The 18,375-nt window shown below is 47.5% G+C and overlaps 1 protein-coding gene across 11 annotated transcripts in view; it reads left to right on the top strand.

Annotated features, from left to right (window-relative positions):
- The window catches only part of PTPRE (protein tyrosine phosphatase receptor type E), an 87,695-nt gene that overhangs the window by 46,989 nt on the left and 22,331 nt on the right, over positions 1 to 18,375 (top strand). For 9 of the 11 annotated variants that reach the window (XM_023930041.2, XM_086900808.1, XM_086900810.1 and 6 more), the window contains one exon: positions 11,902 to 12,011. In XM_023930041.2, the coding sequence (XP_023785809.1) occupies positions 11,909 to 12,011 (103 nt within the window). In that variant the 5' untranslated portion in view covers positions 11,902 to 11,908. Of the gene's footprint in view, positions 1 to 2,639; positions 3,005 to 3,888; positions 3,917 to 11,901; positions 12,012 to 18,375 lie in introns of those variants that run through there. The other 2 variants (XM_023930040.2, XM_086900809.1) reach the window with 2 other exon arrangements.

Here is an 18,375-nt window from a genome sequence, read left to right as displayed (position 1 = left end):
ATTGTCAGCTCCATTTCCATCTTCATCACTGAAAGGATCCTTCTGTCTTTAAATTTGGCCAAACAATGGATTTGACTCTGAAAAATGTGCCAAAGGCTCTGCTGCTTAGCTTTCTTCCCAGGTATCATCCCTGAAGGGTGTCCCTGGTGCTGGCTGCTGCTGCCTGGAGGGGCTCTGGGTCTGCAAGGACCTGGTGTGGAGCATCTCAGGAGTGAGCCGGTGCCTCTGTGTGTGTTTAGTGACTGATGTGGCACCAACAGCAGTGTGACAGCTCCCTGTGCACACTTAAATCCATCCTTCAACCCGAGCATTCCTTCCATTGTTTGGATTCAGGTTTCTGCAATGCAGAGCTGTGCTAGACTTGGGATGCACCTTTGAGGTTTCCAGCCTGCTGTGCTGAAAGCTTTAAGCCACAGCCCTGCTGCCCTCCTTCCTTCCTTCCTGTGTTGCGCCTCTGCACGTGTTGGAGTGAATTCTCACACGTCCAGTTGTGTGGTCTCCTTCTCTGACTCTAAATCATGCAAGGCACACTTCTGCTTTTGCTTTTTCCCTTCCTCCCCTTTCTCTCCTCCAAAATGAGACTGCTGCTGAAACACAAGCGTTCACTCTGGCCATGATGCAGCATAAAACTCTTCTGTGAGTATTTCCCCTTGGCTGTAATTAGTTTTTGTGTTCAAGGAGCAATTTTAAACACTCATCCAGAGCCATTACAAAGGAGCATCTGTGTGAGGACACGTTTTGTGCAGCTGAGGAGCAGAAGGGCCTCTGGGATGGAACCAAAGGCAACTTCTCAAGTTAATTGTAAGATTTTATTGGTGTTTCACTCGGCTGCTCAAGGGTTTCTCATGCGAATCGATGGCAGACTGCCTAATTTATGTGTGAGCCCCGCTTGAAAAGCAGCCCCGATTGATTTGCTGACAGTGCACGGGGAAAGGTGACCCTAATTTGTGACTTCAAGAGGCCTGTGGGGACAGGGGGGTGCTGGAAACTTGGGAAAATGGAACTGCAAGTTTTTGCTTTAGCTTGAGAGGTTCCCCATCCCTGTTCAGTAAAACATCATTAATTTGGGGTGTGGGTAGCTGTTTAGTATTATAAAAGATATTAATGAGATGTAAAAACCAGTCAAAGCAGTTTTTATCTTAAATGTTTGCTCATCTAAGACTTTTTAAGCAAATCCTTTGTTGCTGGCCAATGTTGAATTATTTGAGAAGTCTGATGAGTCTCTTTTCCGTCTGTGTGTTTCTTTGTTAATGACCTCGGTCCTTTGCTGAGCATGCAGGAGAAATAGTAAATAATTCAAAGTAGAGCCTCGCTGCGGAGACTTTTCTTAACTAAAATGAGCCCAGGAAGGATGGACAGTGAATGTACAGCAAGAGACACATTTGGAGGTGGAGCAGTGTGAAATGGCTGTGCCATACAAGTACTTAGAAAATAATCCAGTGGTTCTTCCTTCACTTTCCACATAAAAACCCTCAGTGCCTTCATCTTAGCTTGGTCTCCCACAGCTTGATGCCCCAAGGTGAGGTGCCCTGGGGACAGTGACAGCAGCAGGGGGGGTGTGGAGGTGGCAGCTGTGTTTGGGTGTCTCAGCTGCCACCACCAGCCCTGGAGTCACAACCGCTGCCTTTGGCTGTGGGGACAGTGACAGTGGCCAGGGGCTTCCAGCAGGCTCAGCACTGATGTCCTGCTGGACTGTCCCTGTCACTGACCGCACCCAGCAGCCCCAGGGAGTCACCCCTGTTGGGCTGAAGCTTCTCTCCATACCATTTCATCTGTGCTGAGCCTCTGTCTCAAAGCTTCAAGAGTATTTTGGGCTTTTGCCTCTTCTCTAGAATTCCCAGTGGTTTGGGGTATTGCTGAGCGAGCCGGGGTTACCAGCGAGAGCCCAGGTGATTTATAAATCTCCTCTGCCCAAAATCAGCCCAGACCCTTTCTCCCACGCTCTCTTTGACTAGATTGGCTCCTCTTTGTAGGCTCCAAAAGCTGGGCTTAGTCAGATGTTCCTCAAACGCTGCTGGGGAAGGGGGGCCAGGGCGGGCTGGCTCCTCACTCATGATAAGCTTTTCTATATATAAAACTGCGTGGCTGGCTGCTGATAGCACTAATGAAACCTTCTGTTAACTCTTTCACACATCAGCAGCAGGTACAGGAGGTGCCACCGGCTCTCCCCGAGTCGTTTTGCTAATTGAGAGCAAGTTCTTAATTGCAGGCACTCAGCCCTGCATTGCAGAACTGCTGCTGCCGCAACCCCGAATGTCAGTGATGAGGAAATGGTGAAACGGCCCGAAAAAATGGGAGCAAGTCCAAGCCCAGCTGCAAGGGAGAAGTAAAAAAACCCCACAAACTGAAAAGAGTCGGTTCTTCCTGCAAAAATGCCACACAACAGAGATTCACCTCAGGGGATTGATTACACGAACCTGCGGAAATGTGGGGATTTAAATACTGCAGGCGGCTAATTCAGCTCTTCCTGGGGCTGAGGAAACATTCCTTAGCTGCAGGAACACATCTGAGAGAGGTTTTGTTCTGCATGGGAGCAGCTGGCAGAGAATGGCACCTGTGCATAGGGTCACCTGCTGGCCGCTGGTGTGTGACACCGAGCGTGGATGGGGGACAAGGTGAGACACAGGGGGTGGGACACTGGAAGGGGAGCTGCAGGAGGGATGGTGACATCCAGCTTTGGGATTTGCTGTCCTGCTTCCCAGTTTGTGGCTGCTCTGGCTGAAGCTGTCGTGCAGCGGGATTTGGGCTCATAGCAGAGCAAGGTTGTCACTGCAGCAAGGAGCTGTCCCCTCGGAGCTGCACTGGGCTGGCTGAGGCACAGCTGGGCGCTGCAGGCACGAAGGAAATTCTCTCTGGCACTGAAAAGAGAAGAACCAACTTCTGATGAATTTTGTGGTTTCTGAAAAGACTGGCGGGTGTGTGGAGCTGGTGTTGCTGCGCTGTCACGAGATGGCCGAGCGTGCTTCCCCGAGGGGAGCGTTCCTGCTGTCCTGAACGCTTGAAGGTGGGTGAAGGAACAGGTGGAAAAGTGCTGGATTTGCTCTCCTCATCAGCAAAGGTTGATGGAAAGGCTCCTGCCCTTCCTGGGATGAGCAGAGAATGGGCAGCCAGAGGCGCGTGAAGCCATGGGAGCAGGGATGGGACTTGGGCTGTGACGAGGGACGGACAAACTGGTTTTCAGGTGGAGTTGGGTGTTTCCAAACTGGGATCAGGCTGGAGCTAGTCATGGCTTTGGGAGGCTGTGAGGGGCAGGAGGTGAGGGCGCGTGAGGGGCAGGAGGTGAGGGCGCGTGAGGGGCAGGAGATGACAGGGCGTGAGGTGAGGGCGCGTGAGGGGCAGGAGGTGAGGGCGCGTGAGGGGCAGGAGGTGACGGGGCGTGAGGGGCAGGAGGTGAGGGCGCGTGAGGGGCAGGAGGTGAGGGCGCGTGAGGGGCAGGAGGTGAGGGCGCGTGAGGGGCAGGAGGTGAGGGCGCGTGAGGGGCAGGAGGTGAGGGCGCGTGAGGGGCAGGAGGTGACGGGGCGTGAGGGGCAGGAGGTGAGGGCGCGTGAGGGGCAGGAGGTGAGGGCGCGTGAGGGGCAGGAGGTGAGGGCGCGTGAGGGGCAGGAGGTGAGGGCGCGTGAGGGGCAGGAGGTGAGGGCGCGTGAGGGGCAGGAGGTGAGGGCGCGTGAGGGGCAGGAGGTGAGGGCGCGTGAGGGGCAGGAGGTGACGGGGCGTGAGGGGCAGGAGGTGAGGGCGCGTGAGGGGCAGGAGGTGACGGGGCGTGAGGGGCAGGAGGTGACGGGGCGTGAGGGGCAGGAGGTGACGGCGTGAGGGGCAGGAGGTGACGGGGCGTGAGGGGCAGGAGGTGAGGGCGCGTGAGGGGCAGGAGGTGACGGGGCGTGAGGGGCAGGAGGTGACAGGGCGTGAGGGGCAGGAGGTGACAGGGCGTGAGGGGGCAGATGCCAACCCATGACAGGGATGCTGAGGACCTGGAGATTTGGATGAGCAGTTCAGGTTGCCAGGACTGGGACAGGTCCAGCCTGTGGTGAGGGACTGGCCTTGGGGACTTGTCAAGGACCTTTTCCAAACGAGCATTTTACAGCTCTGTTGGTTTTATTTAGAATTAATCCTCTTGCACTTGTGTAAGCACCTAAATAAAACATGACTCATTTAATTAATTACACTGAAATCATGGGACTTTACACTTCACTTTAGGTAGGAGTTATTTTATCTCCTTTAATGATTAAAGCCTCACATTAAAGTGACACAACACAAATTAAACTTTAAAAAATATACGATATGGGGACTTCAGGTTAACCTACTTATTTGTGTTTGGAGTTGTTTTTTATAACAGAAGGAACTATAGGAAATTAGTTGAGATTTAAATTTTGAGAAATTTAAGCAATTTTCTATACATTAGATAATCAGGAAATAGTGAGTGTCCTCCCTGTGTTGACTTTGGAACTGCATGATCACTTCAGAAATGTACCTGCTGAGTTTTGCAGGATATTACTGGCAAAAGCTGGTCAGGAAAGGGCAAAAAACTGGCTAAAGAATTCTCCAAAAAGTGTTGGAGGGTAAATGTACATCTGTGAGAGAGTGCATTAGTCATCCTGACCTCTTTTATTGCAGCATGAAAGCAGCTTTGAATTTCAAAATATTTTTCATCTCTTTGTCTTTCTGAAATAGTTCCTTCTGGTTTTTTGTGTGCGCTTTTCCTAACGTGGTCACCCTGTGCTGGACACTGGGGAGGGCACACCTGGAATTCTGGTGGCAGCTTGGGCCCCTTGGGACAAGAAGGACATTGAGCACGTCCAGGGCAGGGAACAGAGCTGGGAAGGGGCTGGAGAATTCCTGAGGAGCTGGGAAGGGGCTCAGGCTGGAGCAAAGGAGGCTCAGGGGGAATTTCTGGCTCTGCACAAGTCCCTGGCAGGAGGGGACAGCCGGGGGGATTTGGGATCTACTGCCAGGGAACAGGGACAGGAGGAGAGGGAAAGGCCTCAGGCTGGGCCAGGACAGGCTCAGGGGGAATATTTGGGAAAATTGCACCCTGGAAAGGTTTGCCCAGCCCTGGCACAGCTGCCCAGGGCAGTTTGGAGTACCCATCCCTGGAGAGATTTAAAATCCTGCGGATGTGGCACTTGGGGACATGGAGCAGCACTGGGGGAACAGTTGGACTCGATCTCTGAGAGCTTTTCCAACCTAAAAGTTTCCATGATTCTGTGGTGGAGTTTTCTGATCTGACAGCTGCCTATTCCAAGCCTGACCTGTGTAGCTTTGGACATCCCAATATCTTCACATTGCTTCATTCAGAGCCACTCAGGCATGGAAAAGAAATCTCTCCTCCTTTTTTCCCCTTGATTTCCAGAACTGTGGTGTTGCAGATAAGCCAGATGTGCAATACATGAGCAGACAATGTATATTTGTCCCAAATTAAAGCTGTGGAGTTCATTATGCTCCTGGTTTTAAAAACATCCTGATTTTAATTTAGTTTATGTCCCAGAAAATCAACACAACTGCTTTGAGTAATCCTGGTGAATTAAGAACATGACGAAATAAGAGGGGTCCCTGTCACACTCAATGCTGGTGCCTCCTGGTGACCACGGAGTAATTGGGGTTGGGAGGGACCTTTGGAGCTCCAACCCATTCCTCTGGTCCCTGCCATCCATTCCTGGGTGCATTTGTAGAAATCCCAATGACTGAAAAACTCCCCCACTGCTTTTCAAGTGGGCCAGTCACTTTGTAGGGGTGGCATGTCACCAGCAGTGGCAGCTAATCCTGGCTGCTGCAGCCCTGTTAATGCAGTGCTTAATCTGCTGGTGACAACCCGTGATTTATGTTCCCGGGAGATCCCAGCCTTGCTAATTGAAATGGATTGGAACTCGTGTTCACCATGATAGGCTGGGTTTGGAGGACTCAGGATGCTGGGAAAGACACTCAGAACTGGGTAGAATTTAAAAATTAACATTACAAAAGTGGTAATTCTTGTCTGCATTCAGGTGTTTCTCTTTAAATATCATTTTTTTTGGAACAAATAATGGATTTGCCCCATGTGCTGACCTCTTCTTCCATGGAAATCAAAGCAAATATAATAATTTGTCCACCTGAATTAGACACAAAGTGACTAAATAAGTAAGACAGTCTATCAAGTTTGATTATTCCAAATGGAAATTGATTTTATTCAGTTAATTGGTGCTTTGCCTCTCGGTCTCTTACATGTAAGTGATTATTCTGATTTGTAATTGTTTAATCTAATTATTGCCGTCTCTTTGAAATGATCTTTACCGAGGGTATTTGTATAGAATACATGAGGAATTTTCACAGTCAGATATAATTTTGTGGGCAGTTACATTAAATTATAGATTTTTATAAAATTACCTATTTGTCCCTGAAGTTCCCTTGGTGTTTCTGAAGGGGTTGGAAATAAAGCTTGCCTGGTTTTTATTTGTACAATAACCCCAACACTGAGTGTGCTGTAAACGGTCCCATTAAAAAATTATGGGCTTTATGGTGAAATTTAATTCTCATCACAGATTGTTTTCTAATTTATCATGTGGCTGAATTTTGGGGAATATTTCCCAAGTGCAGAGGCCTCTTCATGAGCTTCTTGCTGGGCTGCACTAAACACAAACATCTCCACAAACTCCATGCCTTTTTATTTTCCCTCTGGATTTTAGGGTATCCTGAGTCTCGAGGAAGAACTACAAGGATTCAAAAATAAGAAAAAGAAAACCTGATCTCTTTGGGTTTTTTTAAGCTCCTGAATGTTAAATCGATGTCAGAACATGAGACTCGATCAAACTTCTGGAAATTGGATTTGGGGCTTAATGTCTAACTCTGAGTAACAGATTATTATGGAATGCCTGGGGAATTCTGACAAGCTGGTTCCAGCTGCTGGCCCATGGAGGGTGGGATGTCCCTGATGAGCTGAGGGCAGGAATCCAAGGTCCTGCTGCTCCACAGGCTTTGGGGCCCGGGATGGGGATGGAGGGGCCTGGCTGTGGTCAGAGGGGTCTGGGGGACTTGGCACTTCCTGGAGCTGTTGGTTCATTTTTCTTGGAAACATGAGGGATGAAGGGTTTAACTCCAGTTGGACAGGGTTTGGAGCTAGCTGGGACAGTGGAAAGTGTCCCTGTCTGTGGCAGGGGTGGGTTGGGATGGGCTTTAAGGTCCCTTCCAGCCCAAACCACCCTGGGATTCCGTAATTGCATCTTGATGCGAGTTCCTAATTTCCCCCTTTTCCTATGGAAAAGGGATGAGCGCTTCTCTTCCCAGTTATTTTGTAAACACACTGTAGTTCAAGGGAACAGTTTTCTTGGGAATGCTGCAGCATTGATTGCTTACCCTGATGACATAATGGGGCAATAAAGCCTTAACCACCACCGAGGTCATGGGAGAGCAATTCCAGTTAAACTGTAACCTGGGATGGGTCAGCAGCCACAGTCCCTGGCGTTTCTAAAGCCAGAGCTTCAGGAAAAAGCAAATAGCTGCAATCACCCCAGCTGGAATTGGGAGCAGTTCCTGGTGCCTGGGATTCCAGCCAAGAGGGAGCTGCTGTGCCAGGTAGGGAAACCCCTGGGCAGCTGGAAAAACAGGCCCTGGGGCTTGAGATTCTTGCCTTGGAATCCCAGAATGGTTTGGGTTGGAAGGGACCTTAAAGCCCAACCCATTCCATCCCTGAGCAAGGACACCTCCCACCATCCCAGGATGCTCCAAGCCATGTCCAGCCTGGCCTTGGACACTTCCAGGGATCCAGGGGCAGCCCCAGCTGCTCTGGGGAATCTTTACAGGGAGCAGCAGTGTGCCGAGGTTTGTGGGTGGAAAGAGCAAAGAGAGAGGGTGGCTGTGTCTCCTCATTCCTTTCTGGTGTTTTTCTTGGTTTTCTAAATTAAACTACCAAATTTTGGGGGTCACCACTTGCTCTTGTTGTGGCCTATGGCTTTGTCAGCCTACAGAGACAAGGCTTTTGTGTCTTTCACTTTTAATTCTGTTTTCTGAATTGGTGGTGCTTATCCTTGCAAATGTGACTTTTATAGCGCTGAGACTCTGGGGCAGGACCCAAGCTCCAAGATTCAAAATCTTGGGGGGAAAATACAAATCCCAGCAGTCTCTCCACTCTCCTCTGTGCTACCTGGGGTGTTTCCCTGATCTTTCCCTGCTTTAGGAGGATGCAAGGGATGGGTATCAGTTTGATCTGCTCTGAAGCAGTTGGTGCATCTGTGGAAAAAGGAACAGGACTCCAGATCTGTAGCAGGGCCACGTGACACGACAGAGGTTTTGTTGGCCTATTTTCTCAAAGCCCAGGTTTTACTCTTGAGCTGTCAGGTCAGATGAGGATTCAGTTCTGCGGCCAAAATAGAAATTAGCCATGTGTGGTAATCCATTAATCCCTGGAAATAATGCCATTTATTGGCATTTTGGGGAGCTGGGCTGTCCTCGTGCCACCTTCTTGGGCTGCATGAGGAGCTGTCCAGAGGTGTCACAGGCTGCCCTGATCCCTGTGGAATTGTGTTTACATTCCAGGTGCTTTGATTCCTTGGGCAGGGAAGCTGTGGCTGCCCCTGGATCCCTGGAAGTGTCCAAGGCTGGGTTGGATGGGGCTTGGAGCAGCCTGGGGTGGTGGAAGGTGTCCCAGAGTAGAAATAAAGTACAGAAAAAAATCAGTCCATGGAGTTAAACCTGAAGTGCCTGAACCATTCAGAAGAGAATAATGGAATCCCTGAGGCTGGAAAAAAATTCCAAGATCATCCAGTCCAAGCTGTGCCTGATCCCCACCTTGTCCCACAGCACTGAGTGCCACATCCTGGAATTCTTTGGACACCTCCAGGGACGGGGACTCCAAACCTCCCTGGGCCTGAGCTCCCTTTCCATGGGGAAATTCCTGCTGCTGTCCAAGCTGAGCCTCCCCTGGCAGAGTTTGAGGCCAATCCTGTTGTCCCATTGCTATTTCCCTGGAAGCAGAGGCTGATCCGTGTGTATCCAGGGAATAAAGGCTGGAAGCAGTAGGATATGAGTTGATAAATTCTCTGTATCCCTATGCAGTTTCAAAGACAATTCCTATTTTATTTTCCAGGAGGGGCAGCAGTTGCCCTACAGCAGAGCTGTAGTAACAGTTTGTCTCTCCCTGGATCTTTTCTGCTTTTATCAACAAGAGACTTCTTTTGTAGCATGTGGTTGTCCTTCCTGGTCCGGCCCTGCTTTTCTCCCTGCCTGTTCTCCCAGGAGAATTGTTACTATTCCTTTCCTCCTTGTTCTACCAGGCTGTATCATGACATCTGCCTTTGTGAGTAAGGAAAATGTGGGGAATGCTGCTGTGCCTGCAGCAGTGGGTTCAGAAAATGGTATCTTTGCAGTTTGTATGTGAAAGCCATAAATACAGAGTAAAATTCAGGGTGTTTTTGTGGGGTTGTGGCTTGGGCACCTCCCCATCCACCCCAGTGGGAAGGGAAAGGATGAGGGCAAATGGCCTCAAGTTGTGCTGGGGAGTTTAGATTGGAAATCAGGGAAAAATATTTCATGGAAAGGGTTGTCCAGCCCTGGCAGAGCTGCCTGGGGCAGTGCTGGAGTCCCCATAACCAGACGGATTTAAAATCCACGTGGATGTGGCACTTGGGGACATGGACAGTGCTGGGCAATGGTTGGGTTTGATGATCTCAAAGGTCTTTTTCAGCCTTAATTCCATGATTTTCTTCTTGGTCCTGCTGAGCCCAGTCCTTTGCATCCACCTCTGCTGCAGCTCCTGGATTTCCTTGGAGTTTTCCTCCTCTCTTTAGGAGCTGGAAATGCAAAGGGCTTTGGCCAAGACCAAAACCTCAGGATTTGCATAATCTTTATCGCTGTGTTTATTTCTGATAAACTGTGGGACACCACGGCGTGTTCCAGCCACACTTCATCACATCCCAGAGAACGGATTTGGGGGGTCTGGCAGGGAATTGGCATCTGGAAAACCCTTCTGACAGGGATTTGGAGAGAAGCACTGATGTTCCTTTCACTTTCTGCTCTCCTGGAAATCTTCCAGCAACTTCAGTTATTCTGTGGGGTTTTGTTTTTTTTCCAAGGAGCTGGATGTGTTTTAAGGATGGGAAAGTCTACTCAGTGCTGCCTTGGAAAATCAGCCACTGCTGAGGATTGATCACCCAAAATTCCAGTGGATTTCATTTGCTGAGGGTGGAAAGCATCCCAGCATTCAGCACCTCTTCCCTGTTAATTCCACTTTTATTCTGGCTTTATTCCATGTTTCCAAATCCTCCTTCCCTTCTGTTCCATTAACTTCTGCTGTGTGTCCCAAGCTTTATCATTATAAATATAATATCATTATAAATTGTTAATTTGGGACTTTTATGTAATCCTAAAAATGATGCAGGCACAGTTTGCAGTGAGGCTTTAAACAATTAATTGTCTAATCCCAGGAATGGGATTGAGAAAGAACGGGATTGTGAAACCCCAAGAAAGGGATTAAATTATAAAACATTTAGTCATTTTAAATTAAAAATAGTAGTAGAAGGAATTGAAGGAGTAAATTAGTAGGGAGTTGGACTGGGGGAAAAAAATTAGGAAAATAAAGCTTGATGCTAATAATACAATGAGTGAAAAAATAATAAAATGTATTACAGAGAAAAACCATTGAGCTTCCCAACTGTGTATCCAAGGAATGCCAGCTGTGTGCTGGGTTTGGATTTACTCCTGGGTGTAGGACCAGGCTTTGGAGAGGCTGGGAATGACTGGGAGCATTTCCCTTCTGAGTAACAGCGGTGAGAGCGGCGGAAAGGCGGTGTGAAAGTTATTGTCACGGGCGATTTTTCTACATTTGAGCTTATCCAGGGATTATTTCAGGTGGATTATCCCACTTTACGTGGAAAGACAGGATTTTCTAATGGTTATTCTAATGACTGCCAAATTCTTGGGTTTTTTAGTGTGTTGTTCAGCAGGACTGTGTAACACCCTGTGGAAACTGTGCTGTTAAATTCAGTGTATTACCCTGAAAGGGGAGCTCTGCTGAGCAACATTTCCAGGGACAGAATTTTAGCAGTGGCTGCAGAGCCACCATCTGGATAAATCCTGCCATTTGTGGAAGGCACAAAGTAAAGGTGGTGTGAAAATATTTCTAAATCAAGCAGGACTGGCTAATGGCTGAGCTGGGAGCCTCTCCTAATTAATCTGTTCGTTAGGGATTGCAAAAATCCACAATAAATTAGTAACATTTGTCTCACCTCGATTTAGAGGGATTGGAGTATTTCTGGACCTGTTTATTTCTCTCCACCTGTGAATTTCCCTGAATCAAGAGAAGGCACGTTCTCATCACGCTTTTTCTCCAGTTTTCTTCCCACTGGAAGTTATTTTCTGGTCTCACCAACCCTGAAATTTTGCGTTTAGAAAGCAGACTCAGCTGTGGCAAACATTCCCCCAAGGAATTCATCCATGGAGCACCTCATCTGTGGATAATGAGTCAAGTGGGATAAGGAAACTCTCAAAAGTCTGTGTTAAAGGGACTTGAAACTTTCTGGTGTTTCTGGGCTGATTGGTGGTAAAAAAAAATTCCTTTTTGTTATGAATTTTCCTCTTATCTCTGGGAATGAGGATCGTTTCCTCAGTGTCCTCAGATGGCAGTTTTTTATGGATGGAGCATTTTTGCCCTGATCTCTGCTGTTGTCTGTGATCCATGGCTGAGTGTTGCCATTCTGCTGTTGGATTTTAAACCTCCTTAATGAATTTTTGGAGTGCACAAGTTGTATTTTCTTTTCCTTTTTGCATCAAAACAGAAAGTTCAGCGCTAAGGCAATGGGATAAAACAGGGTTGATATAAATTTAAATTTCAAGCAAACATTGCTTTTACATTTAGCTCCCTTCTGCTAAAAAAAAAAAAAAAAAATCCATGATACTGATTTGACCTGAAAATTTATCTTCTGCTTTGCTTTCTTGCAGGTCCAGGATGGAACATTCCTGCTCGCTCCTGCTGCTCTGTGTTAGTTTCATTTTTGCACAAGCTCTGCCACCCAACGGAACTGAGCTGCCCAAAATAACCACGAGCACCAGTAAGGCCGTGATCCCCGGGGGTGGGATGGGCTTCAGGGAGTTTTACCAGGATGTTTTTGCAGGACTTTGCCCCCACTGACACACTTCTGATGGGTTTGGTCAGCACAGGTGTGGTGCTGGGGTTTCGCTTTCTCTTTCCCATGGGAGGGAAGAACAGCGGAGGAGCCGCGAGCTCTGCGCGGCCCCGGGGGTCTGAGGGGATGTGGGCACGGAAAACGGGAGGCAAATTTCCATTGGACAAGAGGATGAATAGATTTAAACACTTTGAGGAACCTTCACATGAGTTCTGTGTGGAGGAGGGTGTGAAGTGCAGGTGTCCTGGGGAAGGTCCTGCCAGGTGAAAAACAGGAGAGTGGTTGTTCCCAGAGCTGAGAGCCATCTCCTCCTGTCGCTCCGTTAGGAACGCTGAGAAGAACAACACAGACTCTCTAGGGAGTTGATCAGGAGAATTTCTCTCAGTTTATTGCTTCAGATCTTTTTTATAGACCGATACGTGAAAAGTACAGAAAAGAAACTCTTATTGGTTAGTAAACTAACACATCACTATCATTGGTCAGTGGCGCTCACCACCCCTCGACTTTCTCTTGCAAGAAAACAAGGAACAGACAAACAGCACCTGCAAGGCTGTTTTCTGTCTCTGAGGATTGTTTTAATTCCTCCCCATGATTTCCCAGGCCACTTTCTCAGGCAAGACTGAGAAAGCTATGCGGCCTGCAATTTCCACAGGCACCTTGCTCCCTGCTTCAGAGTCAGCATCCATCTCCTCTTCTCTGGGCCACCACAGCACCTTATATTCATCCTCATTTCTCATTGCAGAATTTCTTCCTCCTCACACCCTCCCACAGCCACATCCTAACGCGTGCCAGTCCTGGAGAGGGGCTCCTTCAAGGGAAATCAGGGGGTTTGAGGAAGGGTCCAAGGTTGGACAGGGCTTGGAGCACCCTGGGATAGTGCAAGGGGTGGAGTGGGATCATCTTGGAGGCCCCATCCAGCCCAAACCGGGGAGATGAAGCTGCTGATGTCCCATCCAAGCACTGTGGGCACGTTTTGGTGACCCTTCAGGTCACTGGTATTGACACCCAGTGTTTCACAGAAGGCTCAATTGTTGCTTTATTTGTTTTTCATCTGCCTGTGAACTTTACACCTCTGGGGGAGGAGAGGAATCAAGTGCCAGGCTTGGCTCGTGGCCCCTTGAATTGTTTTGGTTCTTGCTTGTAGTAATTTAAATGGAAATAGGGGAGATTTAGATGGGATATTGGGAATAAAATGAGGCTGGGCATGCCCTGGCACAGAGCAGCTGTGGCAAGTAGTTTCTGGCCCCTGCTTCTTGTCTGGCAGCTGGAGCTGTAGAAAAACAAGTTACTAATATTGGGCTGAATATGTCAGAATATAGGAATTGAGAAGGGGAAGTCACTTGTTGTTTTTATCACTTCCCAGAATCTTAATAACGTGAGCACAAAGGGAGTTTTGCCATCAGTGTTGTTCATCTTCAAAGCTTAATTCCAAATTGTGTTGAATTTAAGTCTGATTATATAGATAAGAGTAATCTGATCATCCCTATTTTAATTAAATCTTAATTTCAGCGATATGATTCAGAAATGATTGGTGTGACTAAACTGCCTTTACTAAATATCAAAGCCTTCCTGACTTTGCAGTGAGGAAGAGTTTTGTCTGGCAGACAAGTAGGTGCACCCTGAAAATACATTGCTGCATGAAGAGTGCCAAGATAATTGGATTATCTAATAAATTTGATAGCCATTGAACTAATATGGCATTTTTTAAATACAAAAATAACAGTTTTTGATTGAAGCATAAAGAAAACTCCATTTCACAGACTATGGAAAGAACTAAAAGATCCTAAAAAAATTCAGCTTCTCTTTTGCATGCTAATTTGATGAGTGATCCCAGAAGATACTTTTGATTCTGAAAGGAATAGGTATAAATGATTCCATGGCATTATTTGAGCTGCCTTGGTTTTTTCAAAGATTTGCTGAATTACAATGGCAGCTTTATTCTTATTTAAAACATGGTTACCTTGCCTGGATGGGTCGATTTTTAGCACTGCTGCTGTTTTACTTTCTACAAGAGCACTCTGAAATTGCTGCCATGAAATTGCTACCTTGAAATTTCCACCTTGAAATTTCCCTTTCAGAGAATGAGACCATTCTGGGGTTTATTACACTGCCATTTACTGGAAATTTACCCTGATATTTACTCCAGGTATTTAACTGCATTGAATAAATATAAACCATCAAACCACAGAATGGTTTGGGTTGGAAGAGACCATCTGGTTCTGAATTCCAAGCTAATATTTATTAGGATTTGCATAAATAATTGTGTATTTCCAGTAGAGGCACCTCAATGCTCTCAGATCCTTGTTACAGACTGGTAATACTGTCCATGACAATCCCATAACTCCTGGTAATTCAAATATTTGTCAATTCCCCAGGATTAATCATAGTCTGGATTGTTTTACTTCCTCTTGCAATTTTACTCTTGGAATCATTGAAATGTGAAAGCAGCCTGGGAGTTGTAGATGTAAACCTTTAAATACCTTTCCAAATGTTTACATTCTGCTGGTATTTACTCCATGAGGGTTCATGGTGCCTTTGAATCCTCACAATTCCTTTCCACGGCTGATGTCTGAACCTTCAGAGGGAACCAGTTTATCAGAGGAGCTACAGGTTAAAAGGCAGGAAATGGGGCAGCTTTGGGAGTCCTGTTTAGTGCCGGTTTCAGCTTCCAACAATTCAGTGGGGATGTGAAAATAAGATTATCTCCCTCTCTGCTGCATTCTGGAGACACCCCAGAGAGACCCCAGCAGTGCCCAGCTCTGGGGTCCCCAGCATGGGGAGGACCTGGAGCTGTTGGAATGAATCCAGAGGCACCAAAATGTCCAGTGGGATGGAGGAAAGGCTGGGAGAGCTGGGATTGTCCAGGATGGGAAAGAGAAGCTTTGAGGTGACCTCAGTGTGGCCTTGCAGAGCCTAAAGGGGCTCCAGGAGGGCTGGAGAGAGACTGGGGACAAGGGATGGAGGGACAGGACACAGGGAATGGCTCCCAGTGCCAGAGGGCAGGGCTGGATGGGATTTTGGGCAGGAATTGTTCCTTGGCAGGGTGAGGGGGAGCTGGGATGCAATTCCCAGAGCAGCTGGGGCTGCCCCTGGATCCCTGGCAATGCCCAAGGCCAGGCTGGACATTGGGGCTGGAGCAGCTGGGACAGGGGAAGGTGTCCCTGCCATGGCTGGGGTGGCTCTGGATGGGATTTGAGGTCCCTCCCACCCCAAACCAGTCTGTGAGTCTGTAATAGTCAGGGGGGACTTTCCTGCAAGGCTTGTGGTGGCTCACGGAGAAAATGAGGTGGCATCAGAAAACTGACTTAGGAGGAAGGATTCTGGCTCATTTTATTTGGTATTTAAATGCCAGAGGGATGCTCTGGTGGCAGACACTCAATCCCAAGAATTAGTTTGCAAAGCAGAGCTTCAGAAATGGCTGGTTTGGGGTCAGGGGTTGGGCTGGGTGACATTTAAAGGTCCCTCCAGCCCCGACTCAGATTCTGATGGCAGTGCTGGGTGGGCCGTGCTGGCTCTGTCCAAGTGGGATTCAGCTCTGAGATTAAACTTACTTACTGCTGTTTGCCTCCTGTCACCTGCTGGGTGCTGGTTTCCCTCCTCTAGCTCTTTTTTTTTTCCTTTACCCTTCCTTTATTTCATACTTTTTCTCTGATTGGGGTTTGTACTTCACATGTACCAAACAAATCTCCTGGTTATCAGCTGCCCATCATCTGCTTCCCTCCTGCAGCCATGGCAGGGTTGGGGTTTTCTCTTCCAAAAATAGCCTTGAGTGGATTTAGTGTGGGTTTTGTCATATTTCCTGTTGGATGTTTGTTTGTGATATCTCTGGGTTTTGAAAAGATTGGACCTGTGCAGGAAGAGTTGGTTCTTGTGGGATTTCTCCTGTGCTCAGATAAAGATTTTCTTTTGTGTCACTCAGAATAATTATAGTTTTAGGGCAAAATTTGCCCTGCCAGCTTGCTTTTTTGGAGGAGGGGGAAAAGGGTTTTAATCACACGTTTTTAATCATCCAATTTACCCAAAAATGTAAAGGAGCTGATCCAAGGATGGAGAAAATCAAAGCTGGGGAGGGAGTGAGGAGGGAGCATCACTGATGTGCACACACCGCTGTTAATTCCCTGTTTCCTGGGGGTGGCTTTGTGTTTGGCACACGTGGAAAATGGGAGCATCCCAACCCTGGAGGAAATGATGCTGCACTTCCAGGGAGAGCAGCACCAGGAATTGAGGCAGAGAGAGCCCTGAGTCAGCCTTGGTGGGTGCACAAGGAATCACAAGGGACCATCAGCATCCTCCTGGTGATAATCCCCTGCTTCTTCATTGGATTGCTAAAAAAATACCCTTGGGGTGATCTTTGGCTGGCTGTGAACAGTAATTCCAGTGGTTTTGGGCCACAACTCCTGGAGTGGGAACAGATATTTGTAATATCCTGCTTTGGAGGATTTGTCTCTCCTGTATCCATTTATTCCAGTGTTTGTCATCAATTTTTGAAGCAGTAGTGATTAAAAAGTTGTTTCAGGCCTTTGTTCCCCTTGAAATCCCCCCTGGTTTGGAGACAGTTGTGTTGGCCAGAGATGTTTCAGCCTCTGAGCCTGCAATGGCCTCAGTTTTAACTTCCTCGTGCAATTTTTGGGCTACATTTATAAATTTACTGATATTAAAGAAAACAGAGGTAAACATTGAGACCATGCTGTGCCTTACTCACAGGCTCTGCAGGGATGATTGGGAAGCAGCTGCAAGGATTTGGGAACAGATCTAAAGAAAAGGGGACTTTTATGGATTTTGACCCAATTTCCTTGTGAAAATGGTAAGAGGAGAGGTGAGATCTTGGGGCAGAGAATTAAATCAGGCAGGGGTGCTCTGTCCTTGACTAAAGAAATGGGGGCAGTTTTGTTTGGCAGAAGGTTCAGCTTCTCATTTCCCAAGGCTTGGATGGAGCTTTCAGTGTTTGTCTGGGAATCAGTTCTCCAAAGACACCCCAAAAATGGTGCAGCATTTCTGTGAAAGGAAGAGAGGGTGATTTTTTTTTTATTTTTTTTTTGTGTAATTGTCTGAGGGAAATTTTAATTCCCTCGTGATGCAAACTTGTTTTTTCCCCCCTCTCACGTCACGGGTCTTGTCACAGAGCTAAAGAGAACCAGCACAAACCCCGAAATCCTGGAGCATTCTGAGAATCCTGAGGGTTTCCAAACTCCATGGAAGTGGCTGCATTTTGTCTGTGAGGGACAAAAATAGGGATTTTTTGTGTTTGTTTCCTTGCCAGCCCTTGGCTTCCAGACAAAGTTGCAAAACACCCCACAGAAAGCGTTGGGTGGTTACTCATCCTCATCCAGACACTCCTTCCAAGAGTGATTTCCTGAAACCCTGCCAAGTCATGGCTTCTGGCTGCAGTTTTGTCATGCCTGTCACTTTTATCTTTATTCACCACTTAAATGTCATCCCTCAGGCGTTTTATTGCCTCCCCTCTCTTTGGATGATGTTGACTTGTGAGCCCTTTTTTCCCCAAGTGTCCTGAGCTCACCTGTGCCTCCGAACGAATTTTTTCCCATGCCCTGGTGGAGCACCCAGAGAGTTTCCAGACTCAAATGTGTTTGTAGCCATCGCTTCAGGGTTTTTGGTTGAGCCACATGAATCCTTCCTGAATTATTGCAGGTGTTACCTACTCTTAAATATTTCATTGAATCCCAGAATTGTTTGGGATGGCAGGGACCTTAAAAATCATCCCCTTCCACCTCTGCCATGGCAGGGACACCTTCCCCTGTCCCAGCTGCTCCAAACCCTGTCCAGCCTGGCCTGGGCACTTCCAGGGATCCAGGAGCAGCTACAGCTGCTCTGGGAATTCCATCCCAGCCCTTCCCCACCCTCCCAGCCAGGAATTCCTTCCCAATATCCCATCCAACCCTTCTCAGCTCTCAAAGACCACTGTAGGAATGGTAAAAAAAAAACCATTAGAAGGGTGTGAATGTAGTTTAAAAGGGGAAAAAAAAATCTGAAATACCAGCAGCAACAGGAATTGCCTTAATTTTGGAAGAGTGGTTGTGGGGTTGTGTGTTGCTTGCTGAAGGTTCAGACAGGGAGTTTGGCTTCCTTAAGTGAAACATGTTGGGTTTTTAATGATTGTCATCTGTTCTGCATTGAATTATTCAGTAGAACTAAAAGGTTACAGAAGCATAATGAAAGTGAAAGGTAAAGAGACACATCCATAAAACACTATGAGCAGAAGGGTGAGGCTCAGAGTTTCTACCAGATCTAACAAAGATGTTCTTTAATCTCCATTCTGAGGAAAATGTCA

Source organism: Cyanistes caeruleus, chromosome 8, assembly GCF_971803275.1.
Source record: "Cyanistes caeruleus chromosome 8, bCyaCae1.hap1.1, whole genome shotgun sequence".
Taxonomy (NCBI): Eukaryota; Metazoa; Chordata; class Aves; order Passeriformes; family Paridae; genus Cyanistes; species Cyanistes caeruleus.
The sequence above is the reverse complement of the archived record's forward strand: the minus strand, read 5'-3'. Positions and strand labels throughout refer to the sequence as shown.